This window comes from Gekko japonicus, unplaced genomic scaffold, assembly GCF_001447785.1.
Source record: "Gekko japonicus isolate JY-2015 unplaced genomic scaffold, Gekko_japonicus_V1.1 scaffold3706, whole genome shotgun sequence".
Taxonomy (NCBI): Eukaryota; Metazoa; Chordata; class Lepidosauria; order Squamata; family Gekkonidae; genus Gekko; species Gekko japonicus.
In genome coordinates, this window is record NW_015164310.1 from 34654 (window position 1) to 53806 (window position 19153).

The following is a 19153-nucleotide window of genomic DNA, read 5'->3' on the forward strand; positions in this document are numbered from 1 at the left end:
AGGGGAATACCTTCATAGAAATATCCCATGCCCCCTCACTAAATTCTTAGCTGTTGTTCTTTAGAACTAAAGTATCTAGCTCTTGTCTAAGTCAATATAAGGGGAAATGTGCAAGCAATTTCCTATCAAAATGTCTGGGAAGGAATGTGGAAGGGGAAGTTGCATGAGGGCTCTGAAGCTGAGCAAGTTAATCCCTTCCTGTCTGAATTCATTCTCAAATGCTCAGTTCAGACATGTTTTCTCCTAGGGCCCTTTGCTTCTTTCTTCTTTATTTCTCTCTGCGTTGATACCACCAATGACGAGAGAGAACATTGAGCAGAAAATCTGAATGAGATTTATATTATTTTTGGTTTCAGAGGGTAGCCATGCTGGTCTGCGGTAAGAACATAAGAACATAAGAGACGCCAATGTTGGATCAGGCCAAAGGCCCATCCAGTCCAACACTCTGTGTCACACAGTGGCCAGAAATACCAGTGCCATCAGGAGGTCCAGCAGTGGGGCCAGGACATTAGAAGCCCTCCCACTGTTGACCCCCCCCAAGCACCAAGAAGACAGAGCATCACTTGCCCCAGAGCCCCTAGCTATACCTTGTGGCTAATAGCCACTGATGGACCTCTGCTCCATATGCTTATCTAATTCCCTTTTGAAGCCATCCATGCTTGTAGCACCCACCACTTCCTGTGGCAGTGAATTCCAAGTGTTAATCACTCTTTGGGTGAAGAAGTACTTCCTTTTATCCGTTCTAACCCGACCGCTCTGCAGTTTCATGGAGTGCCCACGAGTTCTTGTATTGTGAGAAAGGGAGAAAAGTACCTCTTTCTTTACCTGCTCTTTCCCATGCATAATCTTATAAACCTCGATCATGTCACCCCTCAGTCGTCTTTTCTCCAAGCTAAAGAGCCCTAAGCGCTTTAACCTTTCCTCATAGGGAAAGTGTTCCAACCCTTTTATCATTCGAGTTGCCCTTTTCTGCACTTTTTCCAAAGCTATAATATCCTTTTTAAGGTGTGGTGACCAGAACTGCACACAGTATTCCAAATGAGGTCTCACCATTGATTTATATAGGGGCATTATTATATTGGCTGATCTGTTTTCAATACCCTTCCTAATAATCCCCAGCATAGCATTGGCCTTCTTTATTGCAGTCACACACTGTCTCGACATTTTCAGTGAGTTATCCACTACAACTCCAAGATCTCTCTCTTGCTCAGTCTCTGCCAGTTCAGACCCCATCAATGTGTATTTATATTTAGGATTTTTGGCTCCAATGTGCATCACCTTGCACTTGGCCACATTGAACCCCATTTGCCATGTTGACGCCCACTCGCCCATCCTTGACAGATCCCCTTGGAGTGCCTCACAATCCTCACTGGTTTTCACCACCCTGAACAACTTTGTATCATCCGCAAATTTAGCCACTTCACTGCTTACTCCCATCTCCAAATCATTAATGAACAAGTTAAAAAGCAGTGGACCAAGTACTGATCCCTGCGGTACCCCACTGCTTACCACCCTCCACTGAGAAAATTGCCCACCTACACTCACTCTCTGTTTTCTATGAACTAGCCAGTTTTTGATCCATAAAAGGACTTGTCCTTCTATCCCATGATTTTTGAGCTTACTTAGGAGCCTTTGATGAGGAACTTTATCAAAAGCTTTCTGGAAGTCAAGGTAAATAATATCTATTGGATCCCCCTTGTCCACATGTTTGTTCACCCCCTCAAAGAACACTAACAGGTTAGTGAGACAAGATCTTCCCTTACAGAAACCGTGCTGAGTCTGCCTCAATAGGTTTTGTTCATCTATGTGCCTACTAATTCTTTCCTTAATAATGGTTTCCACCAATTTACCCGGTATCGACGTCAGACTGACTGGCCTGTAATTTCCCGGATCTCCTCTGGAACCCTTTTTAAAGATGGGAGTGACATTAGCTACCTTCCAATCCTCAGGAATGGAGGCAGATTTTAAGGAAAGATTACATATCTTTGTCAGGAGATCTACAAGTTCACATTTGAGTTCTTTCAGAACTCTCGGATGTATGCCATCTGGGCCTGGTGATTTTTCAGTTTTTAAGTTGTCTATCAGTTTTAGGACCTCCTCTCTCATCACCTCAATCTGACTCAGGTCTTCCAACACCCCTCCTGAAATCAGTGGTTCTGGAGTGGGCAAGCACTTCTCATCTTCCACAGTGAAGACGGAGGCAAAAAATGCATTTAGCTTCTCAGCCATTTCCCTATCATCCTTCAATACTCCTTTTACCCCTTGGTCGTCCAAGGGCCCCACTGCCTCCCTGGCTGGTTTCCTGTTTCTAATGTATTTGAAGAAAGTTTTATTGTTGGTTTTTACGTTTTTTGCTATATGCTCCTCATATTCCCTTTTTGCCTGCCTGACCTCAGACTTGCATTTTATTTGCCATAGCCTGTGTTCCGTTTTATCAGCCTCACTGTGACTAGCTTTCCACTGCTTAAAGGAATTCTTTTTACTTTTTACAGCCTCCATTACTCTGTTTGTTAACCATGCAGGCTTTTTCCTATACCTGTTTGTGCCTTTCCTAACCTGCGGAATATATATTTTTTGAGCTTCTAGGATCGTAGTTTTAAATAGATCCCAAGCTTCCCCAATTGTTTTGACCCTTTCTACTTTTCCTTTCAGTTTCCTCCCCACGTGTCCCCTCATATCAGAGAAATTACCCCTTTTAAAGTTAAAAATGGTTGTGTGAGTCTTTTTGGCCAATTCTCTATTTGTACAAATGATGAACTCAACAACATTATGATCACTGTTTCCAAGCGGTGCAATCACTTTTACATCTCTCACCAGGTCTTGAGTGTTACTTAGGACCAAATCAAGGATCGCCTCTCCCCTGGTAGGTTCCGTGACCATCTGCTCCATAGCACAGTCATTTAGAGTGTCTAGAAACTCAATCTCTTTTTCCCGACTAGAACACATATTGACCCAATCAATGTGTGGGTAGTTAAAATCACCTATTATTACACAGTGTTTTTGTCTAGTTGCTATCTTTAAGGCATTCATCATTTTATAATCCTCCTCTATCTTTTGATCTGGTGGGCGATAACAAACTCCCAGTGTTAAGTTTCCTTTTGGCCCCCCTATTTCAACCCATAGAACTTCCAGAAGCGAATCCAATTCACTTAGCCTCTCAATCTTTCTAGACTTTATACCCTCTCTGACATACAGAGCTACCCCACCTCCAACCCTTCCCCCCCTATCCTTCCGATATAATATATAACCGGGAATCACTGTGTCCCACTGATTTTCCTCATCCCACCAAGTTTCAGAAATACCCACAATGTCTATTTTTCCCTCCCTCACCAAGCACTCCAACTCCCCGATTTTACCTCGGACACTTCTAGCATTTGTATAGAAACAGCTGTAATTTCCCTTACAAGTTAAGCCTGCTTCCTTCGTCTTGCTATCTCGAGTCGTTGTCCGGCAGTCCATGTTACCAGCCATGGCCTCTGTGGACAATTTCAATCCACCTCCCTGTAGAAAAGCAACCGGTACCCCCTCACCTCTCTCAGATGAGCCAACCCGAACCAGAGACATTAGCTGATCCCTGCGGTATCCCTGCGGTAGAAGAGCATGTTGGCATTGACAACATCCCATCATAGCTATCTATCATAGCTCCCACTCTTTGGAGCAGGTTCCCAAGGAAGTGCAGAGGGGTGCTGTTTTTAGGAGGACTGCAAAGCCATTTTATTTGCTAAGGCTTTAATAAGTTGTAAACTGCTGACATTTTTTAGGGGAAGAGAGTTATTTGGGGTTTTATTGCATTTTGCAAGTTTTAAATTTGAATCTATAAGCCACCTTGACCCATGAAGTATAATTAAATATCCAGCCCACAATGTGATGGCCACACAAATTAGTTGTTTAGCATATATTCTCATAGGTGTGTCATGGAATGAAGATATTAGATCTATGATCAAAGAACCTGGGGAAGAATCTTTGAGTCTTCTGAATAGAATGAAGAATCACTCTTCTCATTGGATGTGAAAGAATAGAAATAGAATTTCATCAACAATTGCTTTTTTTTTTTACAGCCCCCGGAGGGGATTTTTTATTATTTTTCTAAGACTACACAACTACAACAGAAATAAGGAGGGGGGAACTACATATACAGGACAAAGAAAAGAACCCACTACTATCTAAAAACCCAAGAGAGGAGATCTTCATTCCGCTATCTTCTTCAAGTCTTCACTTCGTTTATCTCTTTACAAACTGAGTCTGTCCTTTATACTATTCTTTTCTATTAATCTTAATTTTTAACTGCAATAGCCAAGTACCCCCCAATCATCCCACTATAAAGTTCTTAAAGGCATAATTCAGACTCCTTCTGCCTTCATTTCCCTCTTCCTTGTCTCTTTCTCAGCTTATAAGGACTTTTTGGGGCTACTGCCCCTTGCTCAGAAAGAGAGTCTTCTCCGGAAGAGCCTGACTCCAGCTCGCCACTGGACTTACTTTCCTCTCCTTTTCTTTCTTCCTCCGGCCTTCCCCGCTGGACCCTTAAAAAACTCTCGAGCTTTCAGAACAGAGTCAATCTTTTCTTTTTTATCCTTGATTTTGAAGGTAACCCCTTCCGTAATTAACCATTTATATCCAATTGAGTTTGTCTGTAGGAAAAGCACTAAATCCTTGTACATCTTTCTCCCTTGTCTTATTTCAAATGGAATGTCTTTTAGAACTCTGATGGTATTCTCTTCCACTTTCAATGGTGTTCCAGCAACTGCTTTCAGGATTGCATCCCTTACATGTCTCTTTGAGAATCTCACAACAATTTCCCCAGGCAGATTATCGTTCTTTATGTATCCTGAATAAGATCTGTAGATCACATCCATATCGCTTATCAACGCTTCTGCCGTCATCTCTGTTACTGGGGCCAACACTTCACTCATCACCTCTTTAAGATTCTCTCCCTTATTCTCCGGAATGCCTTGAAAGAGTAGAATCATATTGCCTTTTTCCATTTGTAACTGCATCAATTGTTCTTCCATAGACTCTTGCTTCTTTTCCAGCTTTTGTACTTTTTTCTTGACCTTTTGAGTGGTTACCTCCACTTCTTTCACCTTCTCAGCATTTTGCTTCAATATTTGCAATGTCTCATTGATCTGATTTTGCTGAGAAGATAGACATTTTGTCACTGTTGAAGTCTCTTCCTTGAAGTTATTCAGCTGCTCCAGCAGGGGGCGCATGGATTCTGCCATGATCTTTGCCAGCTCGTTAGTTGTTTCCGGTCTGGGAGACTCCAGTACTTTCGGTTTTACAAGCTTGTCTTTGTCCTTCTTCCCCGCCATCTTTTGCAGCTTGTTTACTTTCAAGAAGTTTTTGAAAGTCTCTGAATATGCACTCAGGCGCTTAGATTCGCTCTGGTAAGTACTTCTATGCAGTTATCTCCACGTTTTCTTCTGCTCCCCCCCTCTATCGCTTAAAAGTTCATGAGTATGGGAGGCTTCCCTCCCCCGCTCGCCTTTCTTCCCATTCTCAAGGGTGGGGAGCTGGGTTTTCATTTAAAAATCGCTTAAAAGTCGACTCACGTTCATAGTTGGTCTTGTGACCCCTCTTTTTTCATCATTTTAAGCGCTGGATCTCCTGCGCTTGACCCGGTCAGCGTCACTTAAATCCATTGGGTCTCTTCAGCCGGAGGACCATTGGATCAAAGAAGCGCCTCAATTTTTTGGCATTCCGCCATCGAAGAGGACGCCTCTTAAAAGTTCCTTGGCCAGGGTCCCTTCGCCAGGCCCCTGGGGGGGGACTTGCGAGCCTGCGCACCCCCTCCTGCAGCTAGAGCACAGCTTCACCCCCGGGAGGTCCGGGAGGTGAATCTGCTACCGTGCCGCCATAGACCAGAAGTCCCTCAACACTTGCTTTTGTTGACATATCATTGGATCTGATTGAAGCTGAACTGGTGACGGTAAGTTGATGTGTACAGCCTGCAGCTGGGACGATGGAACAACTGGAAGTGAAGGTGCTTAGATTACAGGTGGATTAGCTGAGGTCAGCACCAAGCTTGTTGCAGTCTGGAGAATGGTACCTTGTTGTGGTTTCTCAAGGGTAAGTTCTGAGCAGTCACACTTCTTGAGATAATAGGTGATGGTACTGATGGTGAATTCATGTATCATGGTAGGTGTATTTAGCAGTCTTGGAGTAGGACAGTTAAGCTCTAGAAGAGATGATTGCACAATGATCCCCACCCTTGTTACTCAGTTTCTATTCATTCCTCTGCTGATGCAGATGGGAAAGGGAATGTGAGGGGTGATGATCCCAGGGATACAGCTCTAAGCCATGGTCAGTCTCAATCTAAATAATAATCCCAGGCTTTTGGAGAAGAATGTTGAGAAATATCTGAACCTCTTGGGGACTGATCTCTGGGTGACTGGCCCCTTGAAGACTCATAGATACTAAATGGTACAGTTATGTGTACCTTGTCACATACCCATTAAAGAAGAACCTAGCTGTACATCTGGAGATGGGCCTTGGTCTCTGGAGGGTATCCTGGGCATTAGAATTAATTTCTAGAGCCTATCTATTTCCAATTGCAGAGGCAGTTCTGAACCCTGAGATGACAGGTGCTTCAGTGGCCTCAGCATTGCCATATCAGAACTTTCTTTCATGGTGAGCATCAAAGGAGAGAGTCAGTTGTGTATTCACAGCTAGAGTCTCCTGATGTTTCTGGGATTGAAGTTTTCCCTTCTTCCTTTTCCTCCTGGGTCCTGAGGAGGAATGTGCTAGTGCTTCAGCTTCAAAGCCATTGGTTCATTATCACAGTTCCCTCCTGTAGTATGTTTAACAAACCTTTCACTTCTAGATTGACCTTAAATTACTTCAGAAAACTCAGAAGTGTGTCAGGAGAATGTACCACACTGTAGGTTCAGTTGGTACTGTACTGACGTTTATGTAATTTATATCAAGACTTGAAAAATATAATTCCTTAACAAGTATTTACTTTCCTCTATGCATAAAACAGGCATGGCCTTGGATCCACTCAAGGATTTTCACAAATGGAAGACGGGGATTTTTTTTCCAATTATGACTCCTGATGTAGAACATAAGAACATAAGAACATAAGAACATAAGAGACGCCAATGTTGGATCAGGCCAAAGGCCCATCCAGTCCAACACTCTGTGTCACACAGTGGCCAGAAATACCAGTGCCATCAGGAGGTCCAGCAGTGGGGCCAGGACATTAGAAGCCCTCCCACTTTTGCCCCCCCCCAAGCACCAAGAAGACAGAGCATCACTTGCCCCCGAGCCCCTAGCTATACCTTGTGGCTAATAGCCACTGATGGACCTCTGCTCCATATGCTTATCTAATTCCCTTTTGAAGCCGTCCATGCTTGTAGCACCCACCACTTCCTGTGGCAGTGAATTCCATGTGTTAATCACTCTTTGGGTGAAAAAGTACTTCCTTTTATCCGTTCTAACCCGACCGCTCTGCAGTTTCATGGAGTGCCCACGAGTTCTTGTATTGTGAGAAAAGTACCTCTTTCTTTACCTGCTCTTTCCCATGCATAATCTTATAAACCTCGATCATGTCACCCCTCAGTCGTCTTTTCTCCAAGCTAAAGAGCCCTAAGCGCTTTAACCTTTCCTCATAGGGAAAGTGTTCCAACCCTTTTATCATCCGAGTTGCCCTTTTCTGCACTTTTTCCAAAGCTATAATATCCTTTTTAAGGTGTGGTGCCCAGAACTGCACACAGTATTCCAAATGAGGTCTTACCATTGATTTATATAGGGGCATTATTATATTGGCTGATCTGTTTTCAATACCCTTCCTAATAATCCCCAGCATAGCATTGGCCTTCTTTATTGCAGTCACACACTGTCTCGACATTTTCAGTGAGTTATCCACTACAACTCCAAGATCTCTCTCTTGCTCAGTCTCTGCCAGTTCAGACCCCATCAATGTGTATTTATATTTAGGATTTTTGGCTCCAACGTGCATCACCTTGCACTTGGCCACATTGAACCCCATTTGCCATGTTGACGCCCACTCGCCCATCCTTGACAGATCCCCTTGGAGTGCCTCACAATCCTCACTGGTTTTCACCACCCTGAACAACTTTGTATCATCCGCAAATTTAGCCACTTCACTGCTTACTCCCATCTCCAAATCATTAATGAACAAGTTAAAAAGCAGTGGACCAAGTACTGATCCCTGCGGTACCCCACTGCTTACCACCCTCCACTGAGAAAATTGCCCACCTACACTCACTCTCTGTTTTCTATGAACTAGCCAGTTTTTGATCCATAAAAGGACTTGTCCTTCTATCCCATGATTTTTGAGCTTACTTAGGAGCCTTTGATGAGGAACTTTATCAAAAGCTTTCTGGAAGTCAAGGTAAATAATATCTATTGGATCCCCCTTGTCCACATGTTTGTTCACCCCTTGTCCACATGTTTGTTCATTCCTTTTGGTAGACCTCTGACTCCCCTCTCATGTCATTCCTATGAGTCTTCTGGAAGCAGAATTTCAGCAGGCATTGTGGGGTGTAGTGAGAGACAAGGAAGACACACTACACTGACAGAGATCCCTTCTGTTTGTAGCAAACCTCTAGTGAGGCCAAGCCATAATGATCACAGAACACAAGAAGTATAATGCTTCAAAGAAAGATATTGGGAGCTTCTTAACTCAGAAGAATGTAACTATTGGAGTGGATCCTATGCCCATTCACAAGTTCCACTGAACACAATTTGAAACCTTCTTCCAGCCTAAGGAGACTGGAAATAAGTGGATCTCCCTTTGCAGGAAGAGCTGCTAAATTTGGAGGAAAGCTCCCAGAGAATGGTTAGATCCGCCCCACTAATCTGCTGAAGAACATGTCTTATTCCAGAATCTTATCATCAGCTTCTTAGCACTGTTCGTTCTAAGGAGTCAGGAGTGAAGCGCTGCTCCTGATATCCTTTGACTGCTTTGGGTTCACAGAGAGCAATCCTAAAGAATCCTACTCAGGTCTATTCAATGTAACCTGCTTCCAGGAAAGCGTTTTTAGGATTGCACTAGACCAAAGTTTGACTCCAGTGGCACCTTTAAGACTAACAAATAAACAAAGAAATAAAAATGAATAAAAGAGTGTTGGTCTTAAAGGTGCCACTGGGCTCAAGCTTTGTACTACTGCTTCAGACCAACATGGCTGCCCCACCTAAATTTAGGATTGCACTGACAGTCTATTTATTATTTTCCCAGTTACCCAAGCAAAAACCACTGTTCATATTTACACAAAGAAAAATGCATCTGATCTGACTTACTTTTGGACAATAGATCTTTGGAACTTAAGACACAAAACAACAGAATCATACTCAACCAAAAACAAATAACTAGATTACTCTAGCTACCAGTACTGTCTTGGATTTTTCTCCCTCATAATATTCTTTTTAACATTCCTTTTGGGAACCAATCATTAAGTATTGTCTGGCTCAATTTAAAATTAAATGTAAGCAGTAGAGAGTATTGTAGTTCTTCCCAGTTTTATCGTAAAAGTCTCGATGTCTGTGGGTCCAGCTTCTTTCCCCCAGTTGCAAATTCCTTAAGGGCTTTTATGGCAACAAAGAGTTAATCAGTAAAAACTTTGAGACAGGTGATTTAAGCCTCTATCTAACCCATTATTTCACATGCTTTGACATTACTTAGGTGACTAGCTAGCAAAAAATGTATGATGTCTCTCTTCCTTTGATAAAGTCAGTAACTACGGTCTTTGATTATTCCCCTTCTTTACTGATTTCCTTGCTGCAATTGCAAATATTATAGTGTTAATACAATTACAAGAGAACATTGATTAAAGAGAGGAGCTGGGTAAAGGATCAAGGTCATTTTGTTTTGACTCTGGTACTGAGAAGTTCGTTTGCCAATAATAGTATCAGAGGTGTCATGACTGAGTGGGACAGGGTGGCAGAATGGCTGGAGACTGAGCCATACCATCAAATACCAGCAAAGCACACAGAATTGCTGTAAAATGCATGGAGTAATTAAATGATGTCTGTCTGGTGAATCTTGATAGCAAGAGCTGGATTTAGCCATCTAAACAGAACAAGGTAGTGGCTGCAGCTACCTGTGAAATACAAGTTGCCACCGCACTGTAGGTACTTCTAAAGGTGATCCATTCTGCCACAGACTATTGGGGTGGCAATTTACATGCTGGCAAGAAAGGGAAGTAGGAAAACTAAAGAAAAAAGACAAAGGTTGGGAAATTAATATGGTAAAGACATTTCGTGGACAATCCAAAGATAGAAAGGTTTGGATGCTGCTGCAGAAAAGAACTGAGTGGGAAAGTGTGACTCTGCATGCACAACAGCACCCATCCTCTCAAAGTAGGGAAGGAGCCAGATTCAAAAGTCTTAGCTCCGCACATGCATGGGGTCCATTGTTGTGCCTGCACAAAACCCACAAACAAACACATCTAAAGAGATCTGTAGAATATATCAGTTGTATTAGGTCATTTGTCTCAAGCACATTTTAAAGGCTAACCATGGTTATATTTGGAACAAGCAGGGCCAGCCCCAGCTTATTTTGCACCCTAGGCGAGGATCCCTTCTGGCGCCCCCCCCCCAATGTGCCCACCAATTTTCAAAAATAAATGCATTTCAGGAAGAATGAAAAACACAAACAATCAAGGAACTGCCAGAGTATGGGGCCGGGTGCAGCTTGGTGCCCCTAAAGGCCGGCCCGCTCTAGGCGATCGCCTAGTTCGCCTAGTGAGTGAGCTGGCCCTGGGAACAAGAGGAGCTAGAGTGAAATCCTTAGAGACAGTTTCCTCATATAGCACAAAGGAAATTAACAAGCTACAACTAACATGGTGAGTACTAAAAGCTGGTATTAATGTAGAAAAATGAAGTAGAATAATAAAACAACTCAGTTATCCAGTGGTAGTGGTGGAAAGTGCCATCTAGCAGCTGACTTATGGTCACCCTGTAGGGTTTTCAAGGTAAGAGGCATCTGGAGGTAGTTTGCCATTGCCTGCCTCTGCAAAGAGACCTTGGGCATCCTTGGTGGTCTCCCATCCAAATACTGAATAGGGCTGACCCTGCTTAGCTTCTGAGTTCTGACTAGATCGCCTAGTCTGGGCCATCCAGGTCCAGGCAATTATCTAGTTCACAAGAGCAATTATATACCATAATATTATATATGTGCAGTATTGAACATCAGGAATGGTTTCAGTAGATCCATCCTGTGTGTCTGAGTGTGAATGGGAGCATAAGGAACTGCACTCATGCCACATTCTGGCATATATACAAAATAAGGTGCTTTCCATTAAATACAAAACTTCCTAGATTTTAGCCTTATATCCTCATGTCAGCTATTCTAATGGATATCCTGTTTTGGCATAATCACTGGCGGGGTAACGTCCATGTAAAGCAATAAGCACGTTATTTGTATCTTTACTGTATAATAATGTGATCATTTGATTTTATACTCTAGAGCTCTCATGATACTTTTGCTTAGGTTGGAGGAAAAAAATATGTTTTTTTAGCTGGTTGAAGGTGATATGAAAGAGGCATCATTGGTGTGCAAGGGTGCGGTCACACAGTCCTTTTGATCGGGGTTCGCTGTTGTTCCCTCCCACATTTAAGTTTGCTGATCAGACAGGTGAATCTGCCTCCTGCACCGAAGAGGGCTCACTCCCACAATACTCCTGGGTTTTCCTGCCCCCTGGACAATCAAGTATTTTCCTGGCACTTGCGCTTTGAAAGCGTGGTTTCGCCCATCTGGACAGCCATCTTTCACAATGATTACGATTAGGGCCGTCTGACCGCTCTTTGTGGAATGTTTTTTAAAGTTTCTGGTTTGAGCACTTGGGCAAACATGCACTTAATAAATCCAGCAAGCTGCCTGCCCAACCAGCCCCGGAGGGGTGGGAAAAGGAAGACTGGCCAAGAGTGCTGCTGCACTCACAGCTCGGCTCATCAGGCTGCGGCAGAACCTCCACCACACCAAGTCCCTCCAGGCGATCCTGCCACCCACAGGCAGGAACAGCAGCCCCCCGAGCCTGCCCCATGGCTGGCAGGATCGCCTGGAGGGACTCGGCATGGTGGAGGCTCCGCCACAGCTCCAACAAGCTGAGTGCAACAGCCCTTTCGGCCAGTCTTCCTTTTCCTGCCCCTCCGGGGCTGGTCATGCAGGCAGCTTGCTGGAGCTGAAAGATGGCTGATTTTCTTTAGGAGCTGGCAGGCACGGGTGGTGGAAGAGAGGGGCCCGCTGCATCTAATCAGCCCAACTCGAAGAAAAATGTTCCCGATTAAATTAAAGAGGGAACAAAGCGGAATTACCTTCCTGTGTGACCACAGTCCAAGTGTGTGCACTCAGCTTACTGATATCTGTGGGAAAGAAGTTTTTCATGGTTATTGCATTGCTTTGAAAACCTGCCAAATGTATTTGACTGGAGGCAGAGAGTAGGACAAATGAAATAAATGGGTGTATGAATCATGAGCAATGATGATTCTGCTCTGCCTCTGTGGTCACTGTGCATGATGCTGTACTATATTATGCATGTCCTTTAATTTTCAGGAAGACTTGGTGCATACTATTGGTGAGAGCGCTGCACAGGGGGCAGCAGGAGTTATCCTTTGGGGAAGTATCAAGTATGCCAGCTCCAGAGTAAGTGAGTGTGGGTTAAGTTTTAGAAATCTCCCATCAGCTAAATGACGTAAGAGTTCTTTGAGCACCCAAGACCCCATAGCACTGTCACTCTCCATTGTCTTTACCTGGTGGAGACAAAAGCATGAGAAGTTAAGATTCTTTCTGGAAATTATATAGTAAACTCTCACACATTGTTAGATAGTATATTCAGAAAGCGTAGTATTTGTGGGTTTGATGGCAATGTTGCCTTGTGGTTAAAAGCACTGTTCCATCTGAGTCAGAAACGATTATGTAGGGGCAAAATTAGGAGGCAGCTTGTTCAAATGTTCATGCATATCAGCTTGATTACACTACACTCCCTTATGTGATAGTGGATAACAGAAAGTGTGAAGTAGCTAATGTAAGGCACTGTAAGGTGTCATTGGCGATGAAGATCCCATTTGCACTTTGAGTAATCACTTTCAGTAATATAACAGCACATGTACCAAGAGTCTGACAGAGTCTTTTTATAGAAGCAATATGGAAGAAGAGGAATGCAATGATTAACTGGGAGTTTAGAAAGACAGAGATGAGGAAGAGCTGGTGGGGTCCAGAAGGGAACCTTTTAGATCATTTTTGGACTTAGCAACACATGTCATTCATTACGTTTTCATACACCTAGGGCTCTTCCACATTACTGAAAACTAGGGATGCTGTGAATTTTGCCACAAACTTGTTTGACTGTCAAACTTACTGTGTTTGATAGTGGTGACCAGCTGTGAGCCAATTACTGAGTCCATTTGGTTCATGCCAATCACCATGAATACCTGCTGAACCAGTTTGCATAGGATTTTCCCAAAACTATGCATGTGCAGATACTACAAATTCAAACTGATCACCAGCCATTAATGTCACTAAGGAATACTTAGCTGAACACCAAAAGACAGCATTTATTGATGATTTACATGATTTTGTCAGTGATCTGTTTATTTAAACAATTGCTTGCTGAGCAGAGCAGTTACTCAGCAAGGATTAGGGAGGGGGAGGATAACTAATTGTAATGGCGTAATGTCATACATTCAAAAATGAATACCTGCAATTCCAAAAACAGCAAGATAGGCCTAGCTATATCCCCACTGATGTCACTGGTCTTAGAACTTTTCCTGATTGACAGGTCCTAGAGGTCTTCTTGAACCCTGCCCCTGTGCAGAGCCCTTCCTGCTATCAATCTTTCTCAAACTTACTGCCGGGGTGATGGTAGAGAGCTTCCAAGAACCGAAATAATAATACTGCCTCACTGTTCATATCCTACAACCAGGGCTCTTTTTGTAGAAAAAGCCCAGCAGGAACTCATTAGCATAATAGGCCACACCCTGACAGCACCGCTTATTAGCACATTAGGCCACACCCCCATGTTACTAGAAGTGTGGTTATCCAGCCACACCCACCTTTCCCTTCTTATTCTGTTTACCTTGTTTGTTGTCCCAGGGCTTTTTTTGTAGCAGGAACTCCTTTTCATGTTAGGCCACACACCCCTAATATAGCCAATCCTAATGAGTTTCTGATGTTGGTAGTGGTCTATTATGCTAATGAGTTCCTGCTGGGCGTGGCCAACTCAGGAGCCAGCTGGAACTCCGTTCCTGTGTGTTCCTGCCCAAAAATAGCCCTGCCTACAACATAGGAAATATGGACTAGGGCTGTCAGTTCCAGGTTGGGAAATTCCTGGAGATTTTTTTGGGGGGTAGAGTCTGGGGAGGATGAGGTTTGGGGAGGGGAGAGACTTCAGCAGGGTATAATGTCATATATTTCACCTTCCATTTTCTCTGTGGAAACTGATCACTGAGGCCTGGAGATATTGAAATCCCAGGAGATAACTGGCCACAGCCTGGAGGTTGGCACACCTATGTCCCCTAATTCAGTCCCAACAAACTTCTCTGCGATTCATAAACACTGGGACGAATGAAGGGTGTTGGTTTCTAGCTTAGGAAACTATCTCTGGACAGACAGAATTCTAGAACCTGGAAACCAAGCCTGGAGGGTTCAAGCAATGGATAAAGTCAATAAGATTTGAGGGACAGAGTACATGTTTGTAGGAGATCCACAGTAAAAACAGCCCATAGAGTACATTCCATTTGGCTATGATGCAAAGACATAGAACAGTTGTACAAGTCTCCAGCCTTGAAACAATATATCCACACATGATATGCATGACTGAACCACTTTAGTACAATTTTTGGCATTTTCATGACCTGCCCAATGTGATATAGGTGCAGCTCAGCCAATTTCTTGACCCTTCTGATCAATTGGGTTTTTTATACAATACTTTTTATTAATTTTATGTTCAAATACATAGTCAAGGTAAACAATAAAATTACAAGTAGTTGTAATATTATGGATAGCAGATAACAGTACATAGAATGAGATGAACTTTTAAATCAGTACACAATCACATTTGTTTCAAGAGGAGTAGGAGTATATAAACATCTTAAGAACTAACATATGGGTGCAGACACCATAATAATTTCTGATCAATTGTTTTGATAGCCTTTTGGATACAGTGCCAATTACTTAGTAACTCATTTGACATCTTTGTTTTCTTTTAGGAGAGCTGTATAGCTGTGAAAAATTATATAGATGGCACTTTGGGACATTACATCCTTAATGTGACCTCTGCAGCCAAGCTCTGCAGTAAAGTCCTCTGTAAGAAGAATGGGAGATGCATTCGTAAAGACGACACAATGGATGCCTATCTGCACTTGCCTTCTGGCAGTTTTAAGATGAACCTCGAAGTCTCTAGCGGAGGGGAAGAAATGCATGTAACTGGGACATTGACAGAGGAGGATACAAATAACCTGAGACAGAAATTCAGGTGCCAGTGTTACAAGGGCTGGGCAGGTGATTTTTGTGAGCTGCCAGTTTTCCTAATAAGGGGCAAATATTTTGTTGAAAAAAGCAAATCAGATCTATTCCCATATTCAAAATCTTACTACCAAAATCTTGTTTAGACATGGTATTCCAGTCAAACGGTAACCAAAAACCAGAAGAACCTTTATTAAATATGGACTAGTGTTCCTGGGATGTTAGTTTGATTTATACTAGGGCACTAATCAGCCATTTTACTGTAATATCAGCAAGCTGAGTTTTCCTTACAATGTCCAGAGGTGTGGAATAGTCTTGAACACATTATGGCTTGGCCTCACTAGAGGTTAGATGTCTCAAGATCCACAGGTTAGTTGGTACAGCAATATCTGCTGGTAAAGCCCAGCCAATAATTCTGGTACATTTTTGAGGATTCATTAGCAGTACTTGGGCAGCATGTCTGTCTGTATGCACATCTTCCCACTTTGCAATTTTGATTTTGGCATACAGCTGCAGGTTTTATAAGCTCTTGTTCTTCACTTGTGAATTTCACTTTTATGCATGGTGATCCTCCAGCAATAGCAACTACTCTGACCAGCAACCATTGTAGATGGGGGATTACATTCCATTACTCTACCACGGTGGTCCATCCCCAACCTTATTGAGCTTGCAAGCACCTTTGGATTTTGAGAAGGGATAGCAGGTGCTAACTACAAAATGACCGCCATGGCTGGGTCCAATCCGAAATCATTGGAAGATACCACAAAATGTCGGGGGGTTCCAAACCAAGCATGTTCCTATGATGAAGGTGCTGTGTGCAGACACAAAGAACTCTTCTGAAGCATTTCCTGTACCAAGGAGACAGAAGAAATCCAGGATTAGATCTTTGCTTTGGGGAAGAAGGTGCCAGAAAATACATTAGTGAGGACCATGGTGCCTATGGGCACCATGTTGGGGATTACTGCTCTGCAGTCTTTTTTGTGGATTCCCACCCACTGGTGACAGGTATGCTGTTTTTGGATATCATATTAGATCTACTTTCTAACAGCCCATGAACAACGATTTGTTCATCTAAGGTGCAATTGCATGGAGTAGCCATGCAAGATCCCTGCTACCAAGCCAATACATTCATACATTACACCAGGAGAACACAGATAATTCATAGAGGAGTATTTCATCCATGGCAACTTTAGTAAACCTCTAAAATCCAGTGCTTGGAGGAATGCCTTGGCCTCTGTGCCCTGTTTGTAAGGTCCTTCAGGGCAACTGACATTGCATATCCAAAGCCAGTAGGCTTTCAGCAACACATCATCATATGTCAAGCTTGCCAATTCGCAACATATTGTTAAGGGAGTAAGAATTTTCAAGGTAATCCAGAAAACATCCATCCATATTATGGGAGAGAACAGTTGAAACTAAACATCTATTGGCTAAAAGACAATAAGTGAATCTATAGCAGAGAATATCAGAATCTCACACAGAGTAGATCATTCAAGAAAGTGAGACTCACACCATTCCCTTATGCATACTCATCCCATTATCTTGCTCTCTCACACTAGCTCTTCCACAGAAATCTCCAACCACTTGTTAGTTCTGTCTCACTCCCTCTGTTTTACACACACGTAGCCCCCTATCCTCTTCTCCTGCTAGCTTCCTCAGTCTTCCCAGTCTGGACAGCAAAGTGCCCTTGCTACTCTTACAAGAGCAGAGGGCTGTGGGTTTGACAGAAGGGGAAGCTACCTCAAGACTAGCATGCTTGCTAGCTAGTGGCTGGATGCCACAACTACTGATCATAGGGTAAATGGGCTGGGGCCAGTGTGGCTGACGTTGCTGCTGCTGCTGCTGCTGCTGCTGAAAATGTGCTGGCACCACAGCAAAGCCCCATCAGGCAGTTGGCCCTGTGGTGATCTAGAGACCATCTAGCCAAACTGTCTACAAATAAATCCTTTCCTCTGAGTGTGCAAAACCTAAGCAAGAAATGGTAGACTCACAAAAGCCAGTAAGGCACTTAATGCGGCTACCCCCCCCCCCCCCTTACAGGGCTGTGGAGAGCAGCCATAGCCCTAGAACAAATAGACATCGACACTGATTCTGCCTTCAAGGGATGTTTCATAACAACCCCTTACTTTCATAACAACCCTTTACCCTACAGTGTAGGGGTTTAGGATAGGAAATGTGCCCAATAGACACTAAACAGCAGGAAAGGCAAGCCAATACCAGAATATGGTTTTAAGATTTGACAATATGATAAAATCCAAGAGCATCCATTGTCTCTGGCTTGTCTTCATTGAATGGGGCAGCCTAGTTCAGTCATGGAAGTTGGGGGGATCCCAGAAAGGAACTCCAGAGATTCAGGAAGAGACCTACAGAAAGAGTGGTGAAGGAATAAGCTACCAAACTGGGAGTTCAATTTGCACAGCCCGGAATATATAATATGGGCTTTGGGTACTCAACAAAACAGTTCCAGGGGGGAAAAACGCAACATTTTTATTTCCTGGTCCAGCTTACAACACAGGTGTTTTTACTGCTTCATTTAAAAAAAAAAATAGATCATTTCACAATGCAGACTTGATTTTCACAAGATGTCATGAGAGGCCATCTTAAATGCCTATAAAAGATTAGACAAATGGTTGAAGGATCTCTCCTATATAACAAAAGCGTTTTCATCTTGCAAGATTCCATTCACTCCAAAATCAGTTGGCTTCGTGATGTGTCAATCACAAGGTGTCTCTATCTACTGGCTGTGTTGCCTGAGTTCTCTCCCACCCACTGCAGCCTAGGCCACTCTTCTCTGATTGTGCCAGCGTTTCAAGGTCATTTGCATATGGAAGCTGATTGGACTTCACTCCAGTCCACACCTCAAACTCCACCCTCCCGTGAGACAGTTGGAACTCTCAGTTGCATATGCGACCTGGTGTATTCTGAGGTAAAATATGTCCTCACAACACATCACTTCCCCTTCAAAAGAAACAAACCCAATAACACAACCATGCCACACCACAAAAAAGACAGATCACACCACAAGCAGAATACCACAAGGCAAAAAATGATAGGAAAAGGTGCCAGCAGTCACCCCATTACTGCCACAGTGTTAGCCTGACCACCTCATATACGGCAGAGGCTTTATGAATTATTAATAATTAGGTAATGGTAACTCCCAGTGTATACAGGATGCACAACCCTTGGAGGAAATCAAGTGTACAAATGGAGACGAGGCTAGTATTCTGATGAAAGCAATTGGTTCCTTTTATTTCCTAACTCTAGTTCACATACATACGTAAAAAAAACCCACAGATTCACACACACACACACACACAAGATCCTTTAGATACAATAGAAATGGAAAACAATGACTTTAGAAAATAATAACCTTTAACTAGATGAATGCGAACAGGAAGGGGAAGCGGTTGATACTTATCTGATCCAGAAGAGCTCGACCTCCACAATGAAGAATGCGGGAACAAAAGATCTAGCTAGAGGAATCCTATAACACACAGTTGGAACCAGCCAACACGTGTGGGCTTCTTGGCTGCAGTCCAAGAAAGCACATGAGAATTACCTATAGAGGATCTTAAGTTACAGAGTTGAGGTAGAAGATGGCTAGCAGGGTTCAAACTGTTGAACCTTGCACTTTATAACCTTTGTTAGGGGGCTGGCATCTGTACCATCCTCCCACCTGTAGTCCACCCCATTACCTAACTTTATTGGTTACTAGGAGATGATGTGTCT

General features: G+C 43.2%; 1 protein-coding gene across 1 annotated transcript in view; it reads left to right on the forward strand.

Annotated features, from left to right (window-relative positions):
- The window catches only part of LOC107108394 (hyaluronidase-4-like), a 16963-nt gene extending 1393 nt beyond the window's left edge, over window positions 1–15570 (forward strand). The window contains exons 2-3 of the mRNA XM_015408824.1: window positions 12515–12604; window positions 15169–15570. Of these exons, the coding sequence (XP_015264310.1) occupies window positions 12515–12604; window positions 15169–15570 (492 nt within the window). The remainder of the gene's footprint in view (window positions 1–12514; window positions 12605–15168) is intronic.
- The last annotated feature ends 3583 nt before the right edge of the window (window positions 15571–19153 follow it).